General features: G+C 43.3%; 1 protein-coding gene across 13 annotated transcripts in view; it reads left to right on the forward strand.

The window, feature by feature from the left end:
* The window catches only part of amph (amphiphysin), a 145,354-nt gene that overhangs the window by 112,768 nt on the left and 12,968 nt on the right, over window positions 1-19,618 (forward strand). For 2 of the 13 annotated variants that reach the window (XM_046321514.1, XM_046321515.1), the window contains exons 12-20: window positions 2,542-2,643; window positions 2,842-2,865; window positions 3,556-3,579; window positions 3,945-4,286; window positions 5,890-5,922; window positions 8,586-8,630; window positions 15,399-15,617; window positions 16,707-16,763; window positions 18,791-18,844. In XM_046321514.1, coding sequence (XP_046177470.1) covers window positions 2,542-2,643; window positions 2,842-2,865; window positions 3,556-3,579; window positions 3,945-4,286; window positions 5,890-5,922; window positions 8,586-8,630; window positions 15,399-15,617; window positions 16,707-16,763; window positions 18,791-18,844 — 900 coding nt within the window. The remainder of the gene's footprint in view (window positions 1-2,541; window positions 2,644-2,841; window positions 2,866-3,555; window positions 3,580-3,944; window positions 4,287-5,889; window positions 5,923-8,585; window positions 8,631-15,398; window positions 15,618-16,706; window positions 16,764-18,790; window positions 18,845-19,618) is intronic. The other 11 variants (XM_046321517.1, XM_046321518.1, XM_046321522.1 and 8 more) reach the window with 9 other exon arrangements.

Raw genomic sequence — 19,618 nt, forward strand, 5'->3', positions numbered from 1 at the left:
ACTTACTGTTAAAACTGTAACTTAAAGCGCTGGAAGTTGCACAGAATTGATTGCAAAGAAGACGAGCCTGCTCGGAACAGAAAACAGGCAAAGGCGGGAGCTGCCCCCCCTCTGTGCAAAACATGCCAGTGGATCTGTACTCCACATCAGTGCTGGAGAGTGGTAAAGCAGCACTCACGGTGTACAGATTTAAAATAAAGACGTGTTTGCATCCTCAGCACCATGCATCCCACTGGATCTGGGCACGTGAGCTTCATGAGAACCACATGAAAGAAGCTACATTCCGCCAAACAGGCTGCAAAGGCAGCAGGTCCTGCTCTCCCTCTTCTCCAAGCACCACAGTTCCCACTCGGGGGAACAAAAATAAGTCACAATGTCAAGTCGGCAGGTGCACACAAAACAAGGTCCATGAAATCTGTGTGCAGTGAAGCCGTTTTGTTTGTGGGGCTTTTGTTCACACACAGCCCCAAAGCTGTACGCTGACTGTGGACCCGAAGCGAAAAGAGAAGACGCGAAGAAGGAGAAAGAAACGGCGATAAGGGAACAATACACTATCTGATACAATCAACAAATGTTGTCATTAATATATTTTCACAAATATTCCTTCATGCAATTAATCATTTCATTATTTCGAAAAGCATTTATTTATCAAGCATGTTTGCACATCTTGCAGGTCGACATGCATCTGATGCGTACGCTGAAGGGGATGCCTGACTCTAGCGGGTCCTTTCATTCTGAAAGGCCGGGCGGTTCTAGTGTTAAACAGGGAACTCCAACAATTAGAGGGCATGGTCCATGTCAATGATAGTTAAAACAACCCACCAGTCACTCAATCGCAGCTCAGACAAAAAATGTTGCTCATTAAAATTGGGGCGAGTTGTTTAGTTATCAGCTGAGTTAGACTTAGCGCAGTACAAATATCTTTCAGCCCATCAGACTTGGCATCAACCAATAGAGATTAAGATAACCCACTATTAACCATTTGAATTTAGCATAGTTAGACAGCAGGAATGGCAATTTGTTAAGAGCACATAAGGAGGCAGAGGGAGAGCGATAAATTCCCACTAGAGTCAAATGGGTGTTATTACTAGGGCTGTTGCGGTGACTGTATTACCTGCGGTCATGATTCATGAAGGCAGTCAAATTCAATGTGACCATTTAGTCACGGTAATTAGGCTTCTCCAAGCTCTGATGCTGCTGATGGTCATTAGTAGCCTACCAAACTTCATAACCACCTGGTACTCAGCACTCTAATGTCCCTCTAATCACTGACATCAATGTATATGTTTTCAAAAATCGAATCAAACACTTAACGAGAATCCATGAGGTCATGTTGTGCAACATTTCTTTAGGCCATGCACTTGAGCGAGAAAACAGTGATGGCCTCTATTAAAAATAGGAGGATCCCATCAGCTTTCTATAGGCTAGGCCTACTATATTTATTTCTCAACTTTTCTTATATTAAGCACATTGCTTATCTATACAACATGAGTATAGCCTACCTGGATGGCATGAAAATGAACCACGGGAAAAATGTCCTCCATTCGCTATTTAAATGGATAGATGATATGAATCATAGTCATTTAGCCTAGCCCATAGGCCTATATGTTTTAATAAGGTTTGTATCACAACTAAAGTGGCCAAATAACTTCTTAAAATTAAGCACATTAATCCGCTTGGGGTGTAAAGCCTAACTGGGATACATGAGCAGTGCGTGAGAGTCAAGCTTGGGGAAAATAATTTCACCATAAAAATGCACCTTTATAATAAAATAACTTATAATGTGAAGAAATAACCTAATAGTTTATCAACATTTTAAGATAAACGTTCTGATGTGTTGCATCAGCCACATTGCTTAAAAAAGTTGGATTTGTGCATGCAACTATCTGGCTTTTTCAAAGTATTCAAACTGGGCACTAAACTACTCTCCACAACTACCTGAGATGCAGAGGTCTCCACTAGCATGCCCCGTCATTATTCCACCTATTACAGCACTGTTTGCTCCTGGTCCTGGTGGGTCACAGTGTTTGCAGGTTTTCCACCAGTGGGAGTGGGATATATTAAACATGTATTGTTGTAGAGGGGAGGGGTCAAGGGTTTATTAAGAGAGTGCGGTCAAGATTACAAATCTTCTTATAAACTACAAAGGATACAAATAACCTGGGGCCATATGAAAGCGTCTCAAAGTAGGAGTGCTGTTCTAGGATCAGTTTAGCCTTTGAGATCACAATGAATAAGATTACAAAGACAGGGAGGATGAACCTGATCCTAGATCAGCACTCCTATTCTGAGATGTATGTCAGATACTGCTCCTGATCTCAAGTGTTCAGCCTTTCAGTACGGTTGTGTTAGAGAGCTGAACTCAACCAACACTTGAATTCTATTATTTTCAGCCAAATGAAAGACCCGGAGAATCGCTCCTGGATCTGGACTTTGATCCATTCCAGCCTGAAGGCAACACCACTCAAATGTTCAGCCTTTCAGTACGGTTGTGTTAGAGAGCTGTTAACTCAACCAACACTTGAATTCTATTATTTTCAGCCAAATGAAAGACCCGGAGAATCTCTCCTGGATCTGGACTTTGATCCATTCCAGCCTGACGGCAACACCACTATCGGACAGGCTGCACCACCCATAACACAGGTCCATTTATCTCCATTTTCATCTATTATACCACAATGCTATGTTATCCGTCTTAAATGTATCTTATATTCAGCTTCAAATGTTTCTGTACACTAGATGGTGTATATCTCTGTTCTCTCTAGTAATATACGTGCACACCAATAGAGCACATAGAGTGCTCGTCATTCATAGTGAATAATCACGTGTTTTGTTCTACAGCAACTACCCTGGGATTTGTGGACAGTAAGTACAGTAATGTCCTCCTTGGTTGATTCGTTGGTTAATTGGTTGCTTGATGGGATTTATAACCTTGATGTATGAGATAGTCATTAGTTAGTTACGATACACTATAATAATCTATATTATACCTAGATATGTTAGAGAATCAAGTATACATTTCTTTTTATAAAATTGACCGGTCGTAGTCTCTGAGTTTTGAAAAATACAAGACTACAACCCATTTTATATTTTCCCCATTTAGCACGGATCTTTATTAAAAAGTATTGCAATCAAGTGAAAAATTAAGAAAAAACATTGAGCAAAAGCTATCAGTCTCAACACGTAGGACTCCTGACTCCTCCTGACTCCTCTACTAGCTTTGATTGGCATGGTGATCTGCATGCTCAGTAGACCAAATAAAAACAAAGTAGCCATTTTGTGGCTTTTGTTATGCCAAATGTTTTTTCTCCCATGCAACAGTATTTAAGACTACCAAATAGCAGATTGCAAGTTAAGTTCCAAGCAATTAACTTGCCCCTGTCTTATTCTTATGCTACTCCATGTATATTTTTATTACAATTTGTATGTGTAACGATGAATGAAAGTTATATTTAACTTTGTTCTTATTGATAAAAAAGCAGTATACTACTTTTACAGTAATATACTGATGAATCTGACATTAAATACATTAAATACAAATGTTTTTTTCCCCAGGGAAATGCTGAACCTGTGCAGCCTGTACGTAATACATCCACACCTGACTTCCAAATCACCAATCAAAATCCCTTTTGGAAAATATTTACGTGCCTTGATTTCAAAATGTTAATATCTGTGACCTCTAGTCGTACCTGTCATCAAGCCAGTTGTTTGATACCTGTATGTTTTTCACTCTTTTCGTCACAATCCAGAACTGTTCACTAGACTCCACCACAGACCAATCCATTAGCCACAATCCACAGTCACAATTGTCTTCTTTTGTGTCTATGCCTTGTCTTCTTTCTTTACCTCTGTCAATTATTTCACCTTCTCTCTCTGTCCTCTTGTGATAAACACTCTCTGTGCTCTCTTTACCTTACCTTCACGCACCGGCTTGGTCCTTCCAGATGGATTCTGGGTCTATGAGTACTGTGGGTGTGGAGGAGGATGGGGGCGGCGGTGGCGAGGCCCCGAACACTGCCGACTTTAACCCTGGGTTCCCCGCATTCCCCGAGCAGGCGGGAGACCCCAGCTTCGCCACCGACTGGGCTGCTGACTTCGGCTCGGCCCCGGCAAAAGGAGACTCTGTCCCGTCTGCCACCGAGGCGGCAGCCAGCCAGGTTCCAGCGACCACAGGGCAGGACGAGGCCCAAGGCTGGCCTGCAGCGGACGGCTGGGGCGGGGAGGCAGGGGAGGCAGCAGCAGCAGAGCAGCCACAGGGGGCCGAAACGGCCGCAGCTGGAGACGAGGTTAGCGGCTGGGATCCCAACCCCCAAGTTACCCCCAACTGTGATCCTTGTGCAGTGGGGGGCGACCAGCAGGCCCAGCAGGAGCTGGGGAAGGGGTCAACAGAGGCAAGATCATGGGGATGGGGAGAGGCAGGGGAGGCGGGGAAAGGGGAGGCAGGGTCAGGAGAGGGATGGGAGGCAGGGTGGGGAGCAGGTCAGGCAGATTCAGAGGGATACGAGGCAGGTTGGAGAGATCGTCGCAAATCCACACCGGGCCTGCGCATCACCAACGAGCATGGCCAGATTATTGAGGACACCCCTGAAGGCATCGAACCTGGCCTGTACCTGGTCCGGCCGGCCGGAAGAGAAGGTTTCGGCTCAGAATATGAGACAACGGAGGAGTGGGGGGACTCAGTGGGGCAGAACGGAGGATGGGCCAGCACTGACGATGAACTAGATTCCGCTGCGGACCAGGGTTTCACAGACCGTAGCACAGCCCAGGTAGGCTTCGCAGACTGGGCTTCGAGTGATCGGGCCACCCCTTTACTGGAGGAGAAGGCTCTGGCAAGCGATGCAGGGTTCGCAGCTGACTGGGCCCAACCAATAGAACAGGCACCAACGCAGTCTGCCGAAACAGGAACAGCATTTGCGGATCCAACCAGTGTCCCAGAACAGGGCTCAACCGGTGATCAGGTGATCCATTTTGGGACCGATCCTTTTGTGGAGATCCCTGGGGAAGGTGGTTTTGAGTCTGACCCCTTTGCAGAGACGCCTGGGGGATTTGCCTCAGATCCTTTTGCGGAGACTCAGAGGGAAGGCGGTGGAGGGGATTTTGTGTCTGATCCTTTTGCGGAAACTCATGTGGGCGGGGGATTTGAGTCTGGTCCCTTTGCTGTAACTCAAGGGGGAGGTGGGGAAGTTAGATTTGCGACAGATCCATTCGCAGAGACGACCGGGGAAGTTGGGGCAGGGTGGGCGGCAGACCCTTTCGCTAACAATGGTTCAGTCCAGTGGGCAGGTTTCCCAGCTCCCTCCGCAGAGACAGGGGGCGCCACCACCGACAGCGGGTCCTGGCAGGAAGTCAGCGACAGCAGTGGCTTCTTCTCCTCAGGGGGTGACGGCAGCCAGGCAGGGGACCTCTTCGCCTCCTTTCCCGGGCCAAGAAGCGAAGCAGTAGCTAAGGAAGGAGTCGTCCGCCGAGCTCACAAAGAGCCTGATAACTCGGACCTGTCCGAAGACGAGGTCGCGAACAGGAGATACGGAAAGTTGTACCAAGAGATAGATACAGAGAAGGAAGAGGTACCTGACTTCCTCCCCCCTCTACGTAGAGAATAGCGTAGAGTAGTCTAGAGCAAACAGAATCCCCTCTTCCTTATTTTCCCTCCCACAGATGTACAAATAAAAAAATTAAAAGTGCTGTCCCGCAACCCTACCTGGATCCTGCAGCGCCACAGAATCCCAGTCCTCTTCTCCTCTCTCTCCTCTGCTTGCTTGTCTGCTTGTCGGTTCCACTTTGTCAATTTGATAAAAAACATTCCATCACTTGCCGAATAATTAAAAGACATTTCAAAGCAGCCATGCCAAAAGCCTCCCATACTAATTGTGTGTCTGTGATTTGATTTAGGTGACCAACAATGCATTTAACGGATTTCCCCAGGTAATTAGTCTCGACCAAATTTCTATTTTAGTGATCACAAGATGATATTGAGAAAAGGATTCATCACTGCCTTGTTAGTTAGAGCAGATGCTTTGTCATTAAGAAACTATAATATAATATGGTAGAGGACAGGATCAAGTTGGATCAGTTGCAACATTAGGAGGAGATGTTACCATTTTTTGGTTTAATATCATCTCCATTTGTGTCGCGTATTTATTTATTTTTCATCCTGTGAATGGAATTACTTGTTAAAACTGACAATAAATATTATACACTATATATATACAAAAGTATGTGGACACCCCTTCAAATTCATGGATTTAGCTATTTCAGTCACACTCGTTGCTGACAGCTGTATAAAATCGAGCACACAGCCATGCAATCTCCATAGACAACATTTGGAGTAAAATGGCCTTACTGAAGAGCTCAGTGACTTTCAACGTGGCATGCCACCTTTCCAACAAGTCAGTTGTCAAACTTCTGCCTTACTAGAGCTGCCCTGGTCAACTGTAAGTGCTGTTATTGTGAAGTGGAAATGTCTAGGAGCAACAACAGCTCAGCCGCGAAGTGGTAGGCCACACAAGCTCACGAAGCACGTAGCGCGTCAAAATCATCTGTCCTCGGTTGCATCACTCATTACCGAGTTCCAAACTGCAACTTCAGCACAAGAACTGTTCGACGGGAACTTCATGAAATGGGTTTCCATGGCCGACCAGCCCCACACAAGCCTAATCTCACCATGCATGTTGCCAAGCATTGGCTGGTGTGGTGTAAAGCTTGCCGCAATTGGACACGTTCTCTGGAGTGATTAATCACACTTCACCATCTGGCAGACAAATCTGGGTTTGGCGGAAGCTAGGAGAATTCTACCTGCCCGAATGCATAGTGCCAACTGTAAAGTTTGTTGGAAGAGGAATAATGGTCTGGGGGTGTTTTTCATGCTTCGGACTAGGCCCCTTACTTCCTGTGAAGAGAAATCTCACAGAATACAATGACAGTCTAGACGATTCTTTGCTTCCAACTTTGTGGCAACAGTTTGAGGAAGGCCCTTTCCTGTTTCAGCATGACAATGTCCCTGTGCACAAAATAGAGGTCCATTCAGAAATGGTTTGTTGAGATCAGTGTGGAAGAACTTGACTGGCCTGCACAGAGCCCTGACCTCAACCTGTTGAAGGAATTTAATTCCTCTGTTTTAATTCCCAATCAAAATTAAACACTCTTGTCAATTCACAAGAATTTGTATGACCCTTATTTTATAAGAATGGACAGAGCCCCAGTCTTAAAAGTCAAGTAACAGCCTTTAATCAAGAGAGTACTGGGTTCATACACATTTTACCACAGGTTATAAACTGAAAATGACGTCAGCAAATTCTAAATGTTACGTCTCTTCTTGACACTGGTAGAAAGGCCCTATAGTTCTCAAGCCTTCCCTCCTCGCCTAGAGCCAAGGTCAGTCAGTGTAGATAAGCATTCTAGACAGTCTGGAGATAGTCCGCCCCTGCCATCTGGAGATAGTTCATTCATTTGTACCAAGGAACAGACCGTCATTGTTCTAAACTCTTGACTACATTATATTCGATACTGGGAGCAAGAGAGAAAATTCGTACATGTACAGTAATATAATAGTATTCTGATTAGTCAGTCCTGATTGAAATGTAGACATAATTAGTCATCATTGATAAAAATGCCCTTACCACAACCCCATCGAACACCTTTGGGATGAAGTGGAACGCCAACTGCAAGCCACGCCGAATCGCCCAACTTCAGTGCCCGACGTCACTAACGTTCTTGTGGCTGAATGGAAGCAACTCCCCGCAATGTTCTAACATCTAGTGGAAAGCCTTCCCAGAAGAGTGGAGGCTGTTATAGCAGCAAAAGGGGGGACCAACTCCATATTAATGCCAATGATTTTGGAGCGAGATGTTCGACGAGAAGGTGTTCACATACTTTTTGTCATGTAGTTTACTTACTTGCAGATTAGTTTTAAAAAACTGAAGTATTTAAATTAGGTATAAAGTGACGTTAGAAGATTGTAGGCCGCGAAAGCTTATCTCCTGATGCTGCTAGTTGTTGGGATTAGTTACGCACGCGTTGTATAACAAAGTAACCAATTTGAAAAAGTAACACGTTACTTTTGTAACACATTACCACGAATACTGGTTGCAATTGACCCATAACATTGAACTTCCAGATATATAAAAAGCAGTTCCTGTTGTGCATAAAGAAGCTAAAGACTGTCTTAGTAGTAGAATAGTATGAAGTCTACATGGTTGTAGAATTTAGGGATATTACAACAAACGAGAACTAAACTACAGTTTTGTAAACTAACCTGGTATGTAAAAAAACAAGTTGGGTAAACTTATGCTAACAACAATAATGTAGGCAAATTTGCTAACAAGGTGAATATAGTGTAATTGCTGCAAAAACTCTTCACTGTTTAAAAAGGTGGATAAACTATGCTTACATGAGTTTACCCTCCACTCTATCCCGGTTACAAACACTTTGTCAATCCCTCACTAATACTCTCCCCAAAATGATCCCATCATAACTTACCTTTCAAAACTAACATTTTATATGCTCTGATATTTTTTTACTGCTGGTTTGCTGCCAGTGTAGTTTTAACTTTCTCCCTCTCTTTCTCTTTCCACCAACCTATCTTAAAGATGGAAGCAACAGCCCCAACATTTGTTGCCGATTTTGATAAGCTGGTAAGTCAAGTGTCGTTTTTGCTCTTCCATTACTAACTTTTATGTCTTTATATTTGCTTTATGTGTGTGTGTGTGTGTGTGTGTGTGTGTGTGTGTGTGTGTGTGTGTGTGTGTGTGTGTGTGTGTGTGTGTGTGTGTGTGTGTGTGTGTGTGTGTGTGTGTGTGTGTGTGTGTGTGTGTGTGTGTGTGTGTGTGTGTGTGTGTGTGTGTGTGTGTGTGTGTGTGTGTGTGTGTGTGTGTAAACTCAGCAATTAAAAGACATATCCTCACTGTCAACTGCGTTTATTTTCAGCAAACTTAACGTGTGTAAATATTTGTATGAACATAACAAGATTCAACAACTGAGACATAAACTGAACAAGTTCCACAGACATGTGACTAACAGAAATGGAATAATGTGTCCCTGAATAAAGGGGAGTAACAGTCAGTATCTGGTGTGGCCACCAGCTGCATTAAGTGCTGCAGTGCATCTCCTCCTCAGGGACTGCACCAGATTTGCCCGTTCTTGCTGTGAGATGTTACCTCACTCTTCCACCAAGGCACCTGCTATTTCCCGGACATTTCTGGGGGGAATGGCCCTAGCCCTCACGCTCCGATCCAACAGGTTCCAGACGTGCTCAATGGGATTGAGATCCAGGCTCTTCGCTGGCTATGGCAGAACACTGGCAGAACACTGACATTACTGTCTTTCAGGAAATCACGCACATAACAAGCAGTATGGCTGATGGAATTGTCATGCTGGAGGGTCATGTCAGGATGAGACTGCAGGAAGTGTACCACATGAGGGAGGAAGATGTCTTCCCTGTAACGCACAGCGTTGAGATTGCCTGCAATGACAACAAGCTCAGTTCAATGATGCTGTGACACACCGCCCCAGGCCATGACGGACCCTCCACCTCCAAATCAATCCCGCTCCAGAGTACAGGCCTCGGTGTAACGCTCATTCCATCGGCGATAAACGCAAATCTGACCATCACCCCTGCTGAGACTAAATTGCTAAGAAACTGAAGATCTCGTACAATGCTGTGCACTACTCCCTTCACAGATCATCGTTAAAACGGGCTCTAACCAGAATAGAAAGAGGAGTGGGAGGTCCCAGGGCACAATTGAGCAAGAGGACAAGTACATTAGTGTCTAGTTTGAGAAACAGACGCCTCACAAGTCCTCCACTGGCAGCTTTTGTGTTTGTGTAATGGTATGGGGAATGCCTTCCTGGATTATAACAGGAAAACATTCCCCACACCATTCCCCACACTTGATGCCAATTGAGCAAAGTTTTCATGTCCCAAAGAATTCAGGCTGTTTTAGAGCCAAATGGGGATCCGACCCGGTTCTACACAGAACAAAACTATAAACGTAACATGTAAAGTTTCGGTTTCAACTGTACCCGGCTCTGCCGCCATCACTACATGTGATAATGCACAGCCCCATGTCGCAAGGATCTGTACACAATTCCTGGAAGCTGAAAATGTCCCAGTTCTTCCATGCCCTGCATACTCATCAGACATGTCATCCATTGATCATATTTGAGATTCTCTGGATCGACGTGTACAACAGCGTGTTCCAGTTCCCGCCAATATCCAGCAACTTCACACACAGCCATTGAAAAGGACTTGGACAACATTCCACAGGCCAAAATCAACAGCCTGATCAACTCTATGTGAAAAAGATGTGTTTCGCTGCGTGAGGCAAATGGTGGTCACACCAGATACCAACTGGTTATCTTTTTGTTAAGTATCTGTGGCCAACAGATGCATATCTGTATTCCCAGTAATGTGAAATCCATAGATTTAATGAATTTATTTCAATTGACTTTTTTTTTTTAAATATAACACTAACGCAATAAATTATTTTAAATTGTTGCATTTATATTTTTTGTTCAGTGTAGATGCTTATTATTTATTATTACCTAATAAACCTGCCTCTGTGTGTGTGTGTATATCTATTCAAATACTATTCCCTCAACAGCATTATATAGATATACATACACACAGTTGAAGTCAGAGTTTGAAGGTAGGCCTTGAAATACATCCACAGGTAAACCTCCAATTGACTCACATGATGTCAATTAGCCTATCAGAAGCTTCTAAAGCCATGACATCATTTTCTGGATTTCTCCAAGCTGTTTAAAGAGTCAACAGTCAACTCAGTGTATGTAAACTTCTGACCCACTGGAATTGTGATACAGTGAATTCTAAGTGAAATAATCTGTCTGGAAACAATTTTTGTAAAAATTACTTGTCATGCACAAAGTAGATGTCCTAACCGACTTGCAAAAACGATAGTTTGTTATCAAGAAATTTGTGGAGTGGTTGAAAAACGAGTTTTAATGACTCCAACCTAAGTGTATGTAAACATCCGACTTCAACTGTAGATATATATGTAATACTGTTGAGGGAATAGTATTTTAATGAGTCACTTCAGGTATCTATTTACATTTTTTGGTGACCCCATTTCCGTTACAGTGTTGTGTTTGTGTACCGTCATCAAATCAAACTTTATTTGCCACATGTGCCGAATACAACAAGTGTAGACTTTACAGTGAAATGCTTACTTACAAGCCCTTAACCAACAGTGCAGTTCAAGAAGTAACACAATAACGAGGCTTCTCGGGGTACCGGTACCGAGTCCGTGTGCAGGGGTACAGGCTAATTGAGGTAATCTGTACGTGTAGGTGGGGGCGAAGTGACTTTGCATTGGTAACAAACAAACAGCGAGTAGCAGCTTTGTACAAGAGCGGGTTCATGGAAATTGCCCAGTGGCGATTTTTATGAATTGTTCAGCAGTCTAATGGCTTGGGGGAGAAGCTGTTGATGAGCCTTTTGACCCTAGACATGGCACTCCGGTACCGCTTGCCGTGCGGTAGCAGAGAAAAGAGTCTATAACTCGGGTGACTGGAGTCTGACAATTTTATGGGCTTTCCTCCGACACCGACTATTATATAGGTCCTGGATGGCAGGAAGCTTGGCCCCAGTGATGTACTGGGCCGTTCGCACTACCCTCTGTAGCGCCTTACGGTCAGATGCCGAGCAGTTGCCAGGTGGTGATGCAACCGGTCAGGATCCTTTCGCCGGTGCAGCTATAGAACCTTTTGAGGATCTGAGGGCTCATGCCAAATCTTTTCAGTCTCCTGAGGGGAAAAGGTTTTGTTGTTCCCTCTTCACAACTCTCTTGGTATGTTTGGACCATGATGGTTCGTTGGTGATGTGGACACCAAGGAACTTGAAACTCTCGACACGTCCACTACAGCCCCGTCGATGTTAATGGGGGCTTGTTCGGCCCGCCTTTTCCTGTAGTCCACGATCAGCTCCTCCTCCTCTTGCTCACATTGAGAGAGAGGTTGTTGTCCTGGCACCACACTGCCAGTTCTTTGACCTCCCCCCTATAGACTGTCTTATCATTGTCGGTGATCAGGCACTGTTGTCGTCAGCAAATTGAATGATGGTGTTGGAGTCGTGTTTGGCCACGCAGTTGTGGGTGAACAGGGAATACAGGAGGGGACTAAGCACACACAGCTGAGGGGCCCCAGTGTTAAGGATCAGCGTGGCAGATGTGTTGTTGCCTACTCCATGCTTCTACATCAGCATTGCTTGCTGTTTGGGGTTTTAGGCTGGGTTTCTGTACAGCACTTTGAGATATCAGCTGATGTACGAAGGGCTATATAAATCAATTTGATTTATTTGATTTGATTTACTCTTACCACCTGGGGCCATCCCGTCAGGAAGTCCAGGATCCAGTTGCAGAGGAAGGTGTTTAGTCCCAGAGTCCTTAGCTTAATAATAACCTTCGTGGGCACGATGGTGTTGAACGCTGAGCTTTGGTCAATGAAGAGCATTCTCTTATTGGTGTTCCTTTTGTCCATGTGAGAAAGGGCGGTGTGGAGAGTGATTGAGATTGCATCATCTGTGGATTTGTTGGGGCGGTATGCGAATGGGAGTGGGTCTAGGGTGTCCGGGAGGATGCTGTTAATTTGAGCCATGATCAGCCTTTCAAATCAAATCATTTAGACAGGTTACCTTCGCTTCCTTGGGCACAGGGACTATGGTGGTCTGCCTGAAACATGTTGGTATTACAGACTCTGTTAGGGAGAGGTTGAAAACAGTTGGTCAGCCCATGCTCGGAGTACACTTCCTGGTAATCCGTCTGGCCTAGCAGCTTTGTGAATGTTGACCTGTTTAAAGGTTTTGTTCACATCGGTCATCCAGAACAACTGGTGCTCTTGTGCATGCTTCAGTGTTGCTTGCCTCAAAGCAAGCATAAAAGGCATTTTGCTCGTCTGTTAGGCTCGCATCACTGGGCAGCTCACATCTGTGTTTCCCTTTTGTAGTCCATAATAGTTTTTATGCCTTGCCACATCCGCCGAGCGTCAGGGCTGGTGTAGTAGGATTCAATCTTAATCCTGTATTGACACTTTGCTTGTTTGATGGTTTGTCTGAGGGCATAGCGGGATTTCTTATAAGCGTCCGGATTAGTCTCCAGCTCCTTGAAAGTGTCAGCTCTAGCCTTTAGCTTGATGCGGATATTTCCTGTAATCCATGGCTTCTGGTTGGGATATGTACATACACTCACTGTGGGGACGAGGTCATCGATGCAGTTACAATGAAGCCGATAACTGAGGTGGTGTATTCCTCAATGCTATTGGATGAATCCCGGAACATATTCCAGTCTGTGCTTGCAATACAGTCCTGTAGTGTAGAATCTGCGTCATCTGACCACTTCTGTGTTGAGCGAGTCACTGGTACTTCCTGCTTTAGTTTTTGCTTGTAAGCAGGAATCAGGAGGATAGAATTGTATTCAGATTTGCCAAATGTAGGGCGGGGGTGAGCTTTGTATGCTTCTCTGTGTGTGGAGTAGAGGTGGTCTAGGTTTTTTTTTTCTGGTTGCACATATTACATGCTGGTAAAAAATTTGGTAAAACCGATTTAAGTTTGCCTGCATTAAAGTCCCCGGCCACTAGGAGCGCCACTTCTGGGTGAGCATTTTCTTCTTTGCTTATGGCAGAGTTGGTTGATAGCGGTCTTAGTGCCAGCTGCGCTTTGTGTTGGTAAATAGACGGCTACGAATAATACAGATGTGAACTCTCTTTTTAGATAGTGTGTTCTACAACTTATCATGAGGTACTCTACCTCAGGCAAGCAATGCATCAATACCTCGAGGCTTCTTCAATATTAGACATTGCGTACCAGCTGTTATTGGCAAAACGACACACAAACCCGCCCCTCGTCTTACCAGAGGTAGCGTCTCTGTTCTACCGGTGCATGGAAAATCCCGCCAGCTCTATATTGTCAGTTTCTTCGTTCAGCTACGTCTCAGTGAAACATAAGATGTTACAGTTTTTAATGTCCCGTTGGTAGGATCATCTTAATAGTAGGTCATCAATTTTATTTTCCAACGATTGCACGTTAGCAAGGAGAATGGAAGGCATTGGGAGTTTACTCGCTCGCCTCCCACTTCTCAGAAGGATCCCAATCTGCGTCCCCTTTTCCGGCGTCTTTTCTTCACGTAAAAGGCGTGGATCTGGGCCTGTTCTAGTGAAAGCAGGATATACTTCTCGTCGGACTCGTTAAAGGAAAAAGTTTCTTCCAGTCCGCGGTGAGTAATCGCTTTTCTGATGTCCAGAAGTTATTTTCAGTCATAAGAGACGATAGCAGCAACATTATGTACACAATGAGTAAAAAAAATAAGTTACACAAAATGCAAAGAAAAAAAACAGAATTGCACAATTGGTTGGGAGAATGTAAAACGTCAGCCATGTTCTTCGTCGCCATCTTCACATTCATTCAGTTGTATTTGTTAAAGCTGCAATATGTTAGTTTTGCAAATTCACATAGAAATGAGAGATATAGATCTGTCATTCTCATTGAAAGCAAGTCTATGACGCTTTAGATCTGTTCTGATGTGCGCTATTTCTATGTTTCACGTTCCTACGGTAATGTTTTGCCACTTTTATTTTCAATTTTGTACACCAGCTTCAAACAGCTGAAAATAAAATATTTTGGGTTATGGAAAATATATTTCACAGCGGTTTAGACTTTTTTTGCAACCAGGAAATGGCGTGGTGATTTCTGCATAGTGCATCTTTAAGTGCCGTTTTGGATGTGTTAAACACTTATGTTGAATATGTTATCCAAAACACTTATGTTTTTTTGTTTTTTTGTGTTGCTGCCAAAATGCTCAAACTGTACTCTGAAGCAACGTTTGAACTCGGCAATATTGAATCATCATACTGTACATAGAGGAACAAGTTCCTGCATACAGACCTCAACAACAACAACATTTTAATCTGTCAAGACGGCCTCTATTTGTGCCCTCCCTTGAGGTATTTCCACACTGGAAAGAGGCAACCGTGACAATCTATTCTGATTTGAGTTCTGTGACATCTGTAAGGTTGCCTTGTATGATGTCATATTATTCAGTCTGCCTTTAAGAGCTTCAAACACATTGTATTCTCTGTTGAAACTGATTAAATTATTTGCAGATTAAAGGAAACTGCGCTGCAGTTCCACTCTGAATGTTTATGTTGTATAGTTATACAGAGGGTAAAAGGGCGAACCAGCCATACCTATCCAGGTAATAATGATGATGATGATGATGATGATGATGATAATAATTCATTTTAACGGTAGTGCATTTGTTGCATCCAAGTTGCTACACAGCATAATTAAAAAGTACAAAAGAGGTATGGTGAGTTGGGACAGGGGGGTTGTGGGGGCTGCTGTAAAACAGGGGATGTTGATCAGTTATTCCCTCGCCTGTCTTTGTGGAAAGAATGAAAGTAATGTCACCATGGACCCTGAAGCTGCTGCGCCCCCAGCTGAGACTGCTGTGGCCCGGGAGGCAACAGCTGAGACTGCTGTGGCCCCGGAGGTCCTTGGGACTGAGACCTCAGATGCCACAGAGGCAGGGGAGATCCAGGAGCCTGCTTCCCCGACTAGTGAGGCTGAGGCAGCCGAGAGTGCCACCAGCCCTGGAGAGGAGAAGCCTGATGTGAGTGACAGTTAGCTATTATATACAGTAACTGTGAAATAGCACGCTCATCATCACAAGCATGGGTCATTCCCCAGCCATCTATGGTCCAAGTCATCCTTATAGGCATAGTTGTATCCCTCTGTTTAAGGGAACCTTTTCATCACCGTCATCATCATCGTATTTATTATCATCATCATCATCATCATCATCAATATTTATTATCATCATCATCAATATTTATTATCATCATCATCATCAATATTTATTATCATCATCATCATCAATATTTTCATATTGTCAATATCATCATCATAATCATCATCATCATAATCATCATCATCATCATGTGTTTTCATATTGTCAATATCATCATCATAATCATCCTCGTCATAATCATCATCATCATCAATATTTTCATATTGTCAATATCGTCATAATCATCATCATCATAATCATCATCATCATCATCAGTGTTTTCATATTGTCAATATAATCATCCTCGTCATAATCATCCTCGTCATCATCATCATAATCAATATTTTCATATTGTCAATATCATCATCATCATCAATATTTTCATATTGTCAATATCATCATCATCATCATCGTCGTCATAATCATCCTCGTCATCATCATCAGTGTTTTCATATTGTCAATATCATAATCATCATCATCATCATAATCATCCTCGTCATAATCATCATCATCGTCGTCATAATCATCGTCGTCATCATCAATATCATCATCCTCGTCATCATCGTCGTCATCATCATCATCATCATCGTCATCATCGTCATCATCATCATCATCAGTGTTTTCAGCTTTATCATTATCATGGTCATCGTTATCAGCCCATTCATTATATCCGTGGAGATGCTTTCTGATATCCTCTGTTTTAAAAATGTTACTTTGCAATTATCGACACCTTCCTTGTCATTCAATTATGTTCTCCTTGATTTTAAAACTTACCATTTTAAACTTGGTACTTTTTGTTTTGACCTCAATCCACTCCACAACTCCCATTTATTGTTTTATAACACATCTGTACATTATGACAGGATTCAAGTCTTAAATATGACATTCTTCTCTAACTCACTCTTGGTATAGTCCACTGTGGGGTCTCCAGTGACATCTGCAGAGCCTGAGGGGGCTTCACCAACTGAGGTATGTGTAAGATCCTCCCCTTTGTCCACTCACGTCCTCCCATTACTGTTCTGTGACTCGGTTCTGTGAGGGTTACATTGAAGTCCATCTTCTTTCAGTAGCCGGGCCCAAACCCTACCATCACCATTGTCAAAGTGTCATGAGGTTGAGAGATTGTCCGTGTCGAGACTTTGTGAATAACTGATTGTAATTGAGTGCATCATAGTCATCTTGGGTGGGAAATGTGTGTGTGTCTGTGTCGGAATGTGATTGAAGAATTAGGGTGGCATTTTTAATGATCTACTATATGTTTCTGTTGGGATGTCATGCATGCACATGCTATTCTTGTGTATTCCAAAATATGCTCATGTTCTGTTCCTATGAGGCTGGTATGTGTAGTTTTATACATTGTGACAGACTTGTTATATTTGAGTGTATGAGCTGTTCAACCCTACTCCAGGTTGGAACCTGGGGCAAGCACTAGACACATCGCAAAGAGATACACTACGTGACCAAAAGTATGTGGACACCTACTCGTCTAACATCTCGTTCCAAAATCATGGCCATTGATATGGAGTTGATCTCCCCTTTGCTGCTATAACATAACAGCCTCCACTCTTCTGGGAGGGCTTTCTGTATGGACCTTGCTCTGTGCACAGGGGAAATGTCATGCTTTAACAGGAAAGGGCCTTCCCCAAATTGTTGCCACAAAGTTGGAAGCACAGAATCATCTAAAATGTCATTGAATGCTGTAGCGTTAAGATTTCCCTTCATTGGAATTAAGGGGCCTAGCCCGAAGCATGAAAAACAGCCCCAGACCATTATTCCTCCTCCACCAAACTTTACAGTTGGCACTAAGCAATGGGTCAGGTAGCGTTCTCCTGGCATCCACCAAACCCAGATTAGTCCGTTGGGCTGCCAGATACTGAAGCGTGATTCATCACTCCAGAAATTAGTCCTGCCGACCATTTGCATTGTGCATGGTGATCTTAGGCTTGTGTGCGGCTGCTTGGCCACGGAAACCAAATTTCATTAAGCTCCCGACAAACAGTTCTATTGCTGATGTTGCTTCCAGAGGCAGTTTGGAACTCGGTAGTGAGTGATGCAGCAGAGGAAAGACGATTTTGACAAGCTCCGTGGTTCAGCACTCTGCGGTCCCATTCTGTGAGCTTGTGTGGCCTACCACTTTGTGGCTGAGCCGTTGTTGCTCCTAGACGTTTCCTCTTCACAATAACAGCACTTACAGTTGACCGGGGCAGCTCTAGTACGGCAGAAATTTGACAAACTGACTTGTTGGATAGATGGCATTCTATGATGGTGCCACGTTGAAAGTAATTGACATCTTCAAGTAAGGCCATTCTACTGCCAATGTTTGTCTATGGAGATTGCAACGGGTGTGGCTGACATAGCTGAATCCACTAATTTGAAGGGGTGTCCACATACGTTTGTATATATTGGGTATGTGCCTTGTGGAGTTGCTCATTTACGAAGGGTAATTACAATTGCTGTGTGTATATGGCTCTTATTGTCATGCTTGACATGGGAGTGGAGGAAATGTCTGTAGATCCATTTACTTTCTTCCATGTGCCAACCATGTATCAAAACGACTTACAAAAAGATGAGTAGCCTTATTTTCGTTCAGTTGATTTAAGATTTTCCTTGATATAGATGCTCATTTTTTTTTAAATAATTTCCTTGAACAAGAGTATATCCCACTAAATATAATAATAATATAATAACCACAGAATCTGTGCAGAATCTTGATACACCAAGATAGCCTGTACCTTGAAAGAATGGACCAAACATTTCCTTGCCAACACAGCAATGACTGGATGCAACGATTCCTCAAAGCCTGCATCTCAGTACTTTACGTTTTGCACTTGCATGAATGCTATACTAACAATATCAATAAAAAGGAGAACCGCTGTTATGTATGTAATTGATGCAGATTAATCTCAATATATCAAATGCAATCTCAATGCTAAAGGCTGTACTGAAAAGGCTTAGGTAGCTAGCTAGGTGCATTAAAACCTCTTTTCTGCGCTTAGATCCTCCCAGTTGAAGAGGCTGAAAAAGCATTCCCCAGCGAAACAGCTCCCCCGGTAACTATAACTTGTGCCAAATTTGGCAAAAAGGAAGCTAAAGTCATATTTGGCCGAGTATCTTGTGTGAGTTTGAACCTCAAGTCATATTTTTACAATGTTTTGTATAATCTTAAACATTCAATTGTATTTGCCACAGTGTCTCATATAAGCTTTAAGGTTGAGTCATACAGGACAGAGTGGTATGACATTGAGGTCCGACTCACTCCAAAGTACACAGAGGATGCTATTAAAACAAACCCAAACCTTGGATTTCATGTGCCATTCGAAATGAGCATTTATACTGTAGAAATGTCACTCAATGTATACTGTGACATAAATTGTCACTTTCCATCATTAATGTGGTTCAGGGGAAATAATGTTTTTTCCAGACAACAGTATTCAACAAAATCTGGGTTTGTGTGAATAGCACCCAGTCTCATATGAGCTTGGCTATATCCCCAAACCCCTGTTCCATGTATTCCCCATAAAGCTCCATGCTTTAAAATCCCAGAATCTAACATAAATGGATAGTTATGTCACACAGTTATGCCACATTACAAATCTTTATAGAGCATGATGTACGGTTATAGATGATTTGTGAAGCATCTATGTGGTGCTTATGAAGCCTTCATAAGATGCACTTTAAATAAAGCAGGACCCAGGTCCCTATAGGAACCAATGTCTTGTGAAATGTATTATCGGCCATCAGAAGTCTCAACCTTTTGAATCTTGAAATTCCACAATGTTATATACTCTCATGTACTGTACGTATATGAGTTGAAATATCAAAAT

The sequence above is a fragment of the Oncorhynchus gorbuscha genome, linkage group LG22, assembly GCF_021184085.1.
Source record: "Oncorhynchus gorbuscha isolate QuinsamMale2020 ecotype Even-year linkage group LG22, OgorEven_v1.0, whole genome shotgun sequence".
NCBI lineage: Eukaryota > Metazoa > Chordata > Actinopteri > Salmoniformes > Salmonidae > Oncorhynchus > Oncorhynchus gorbuscha.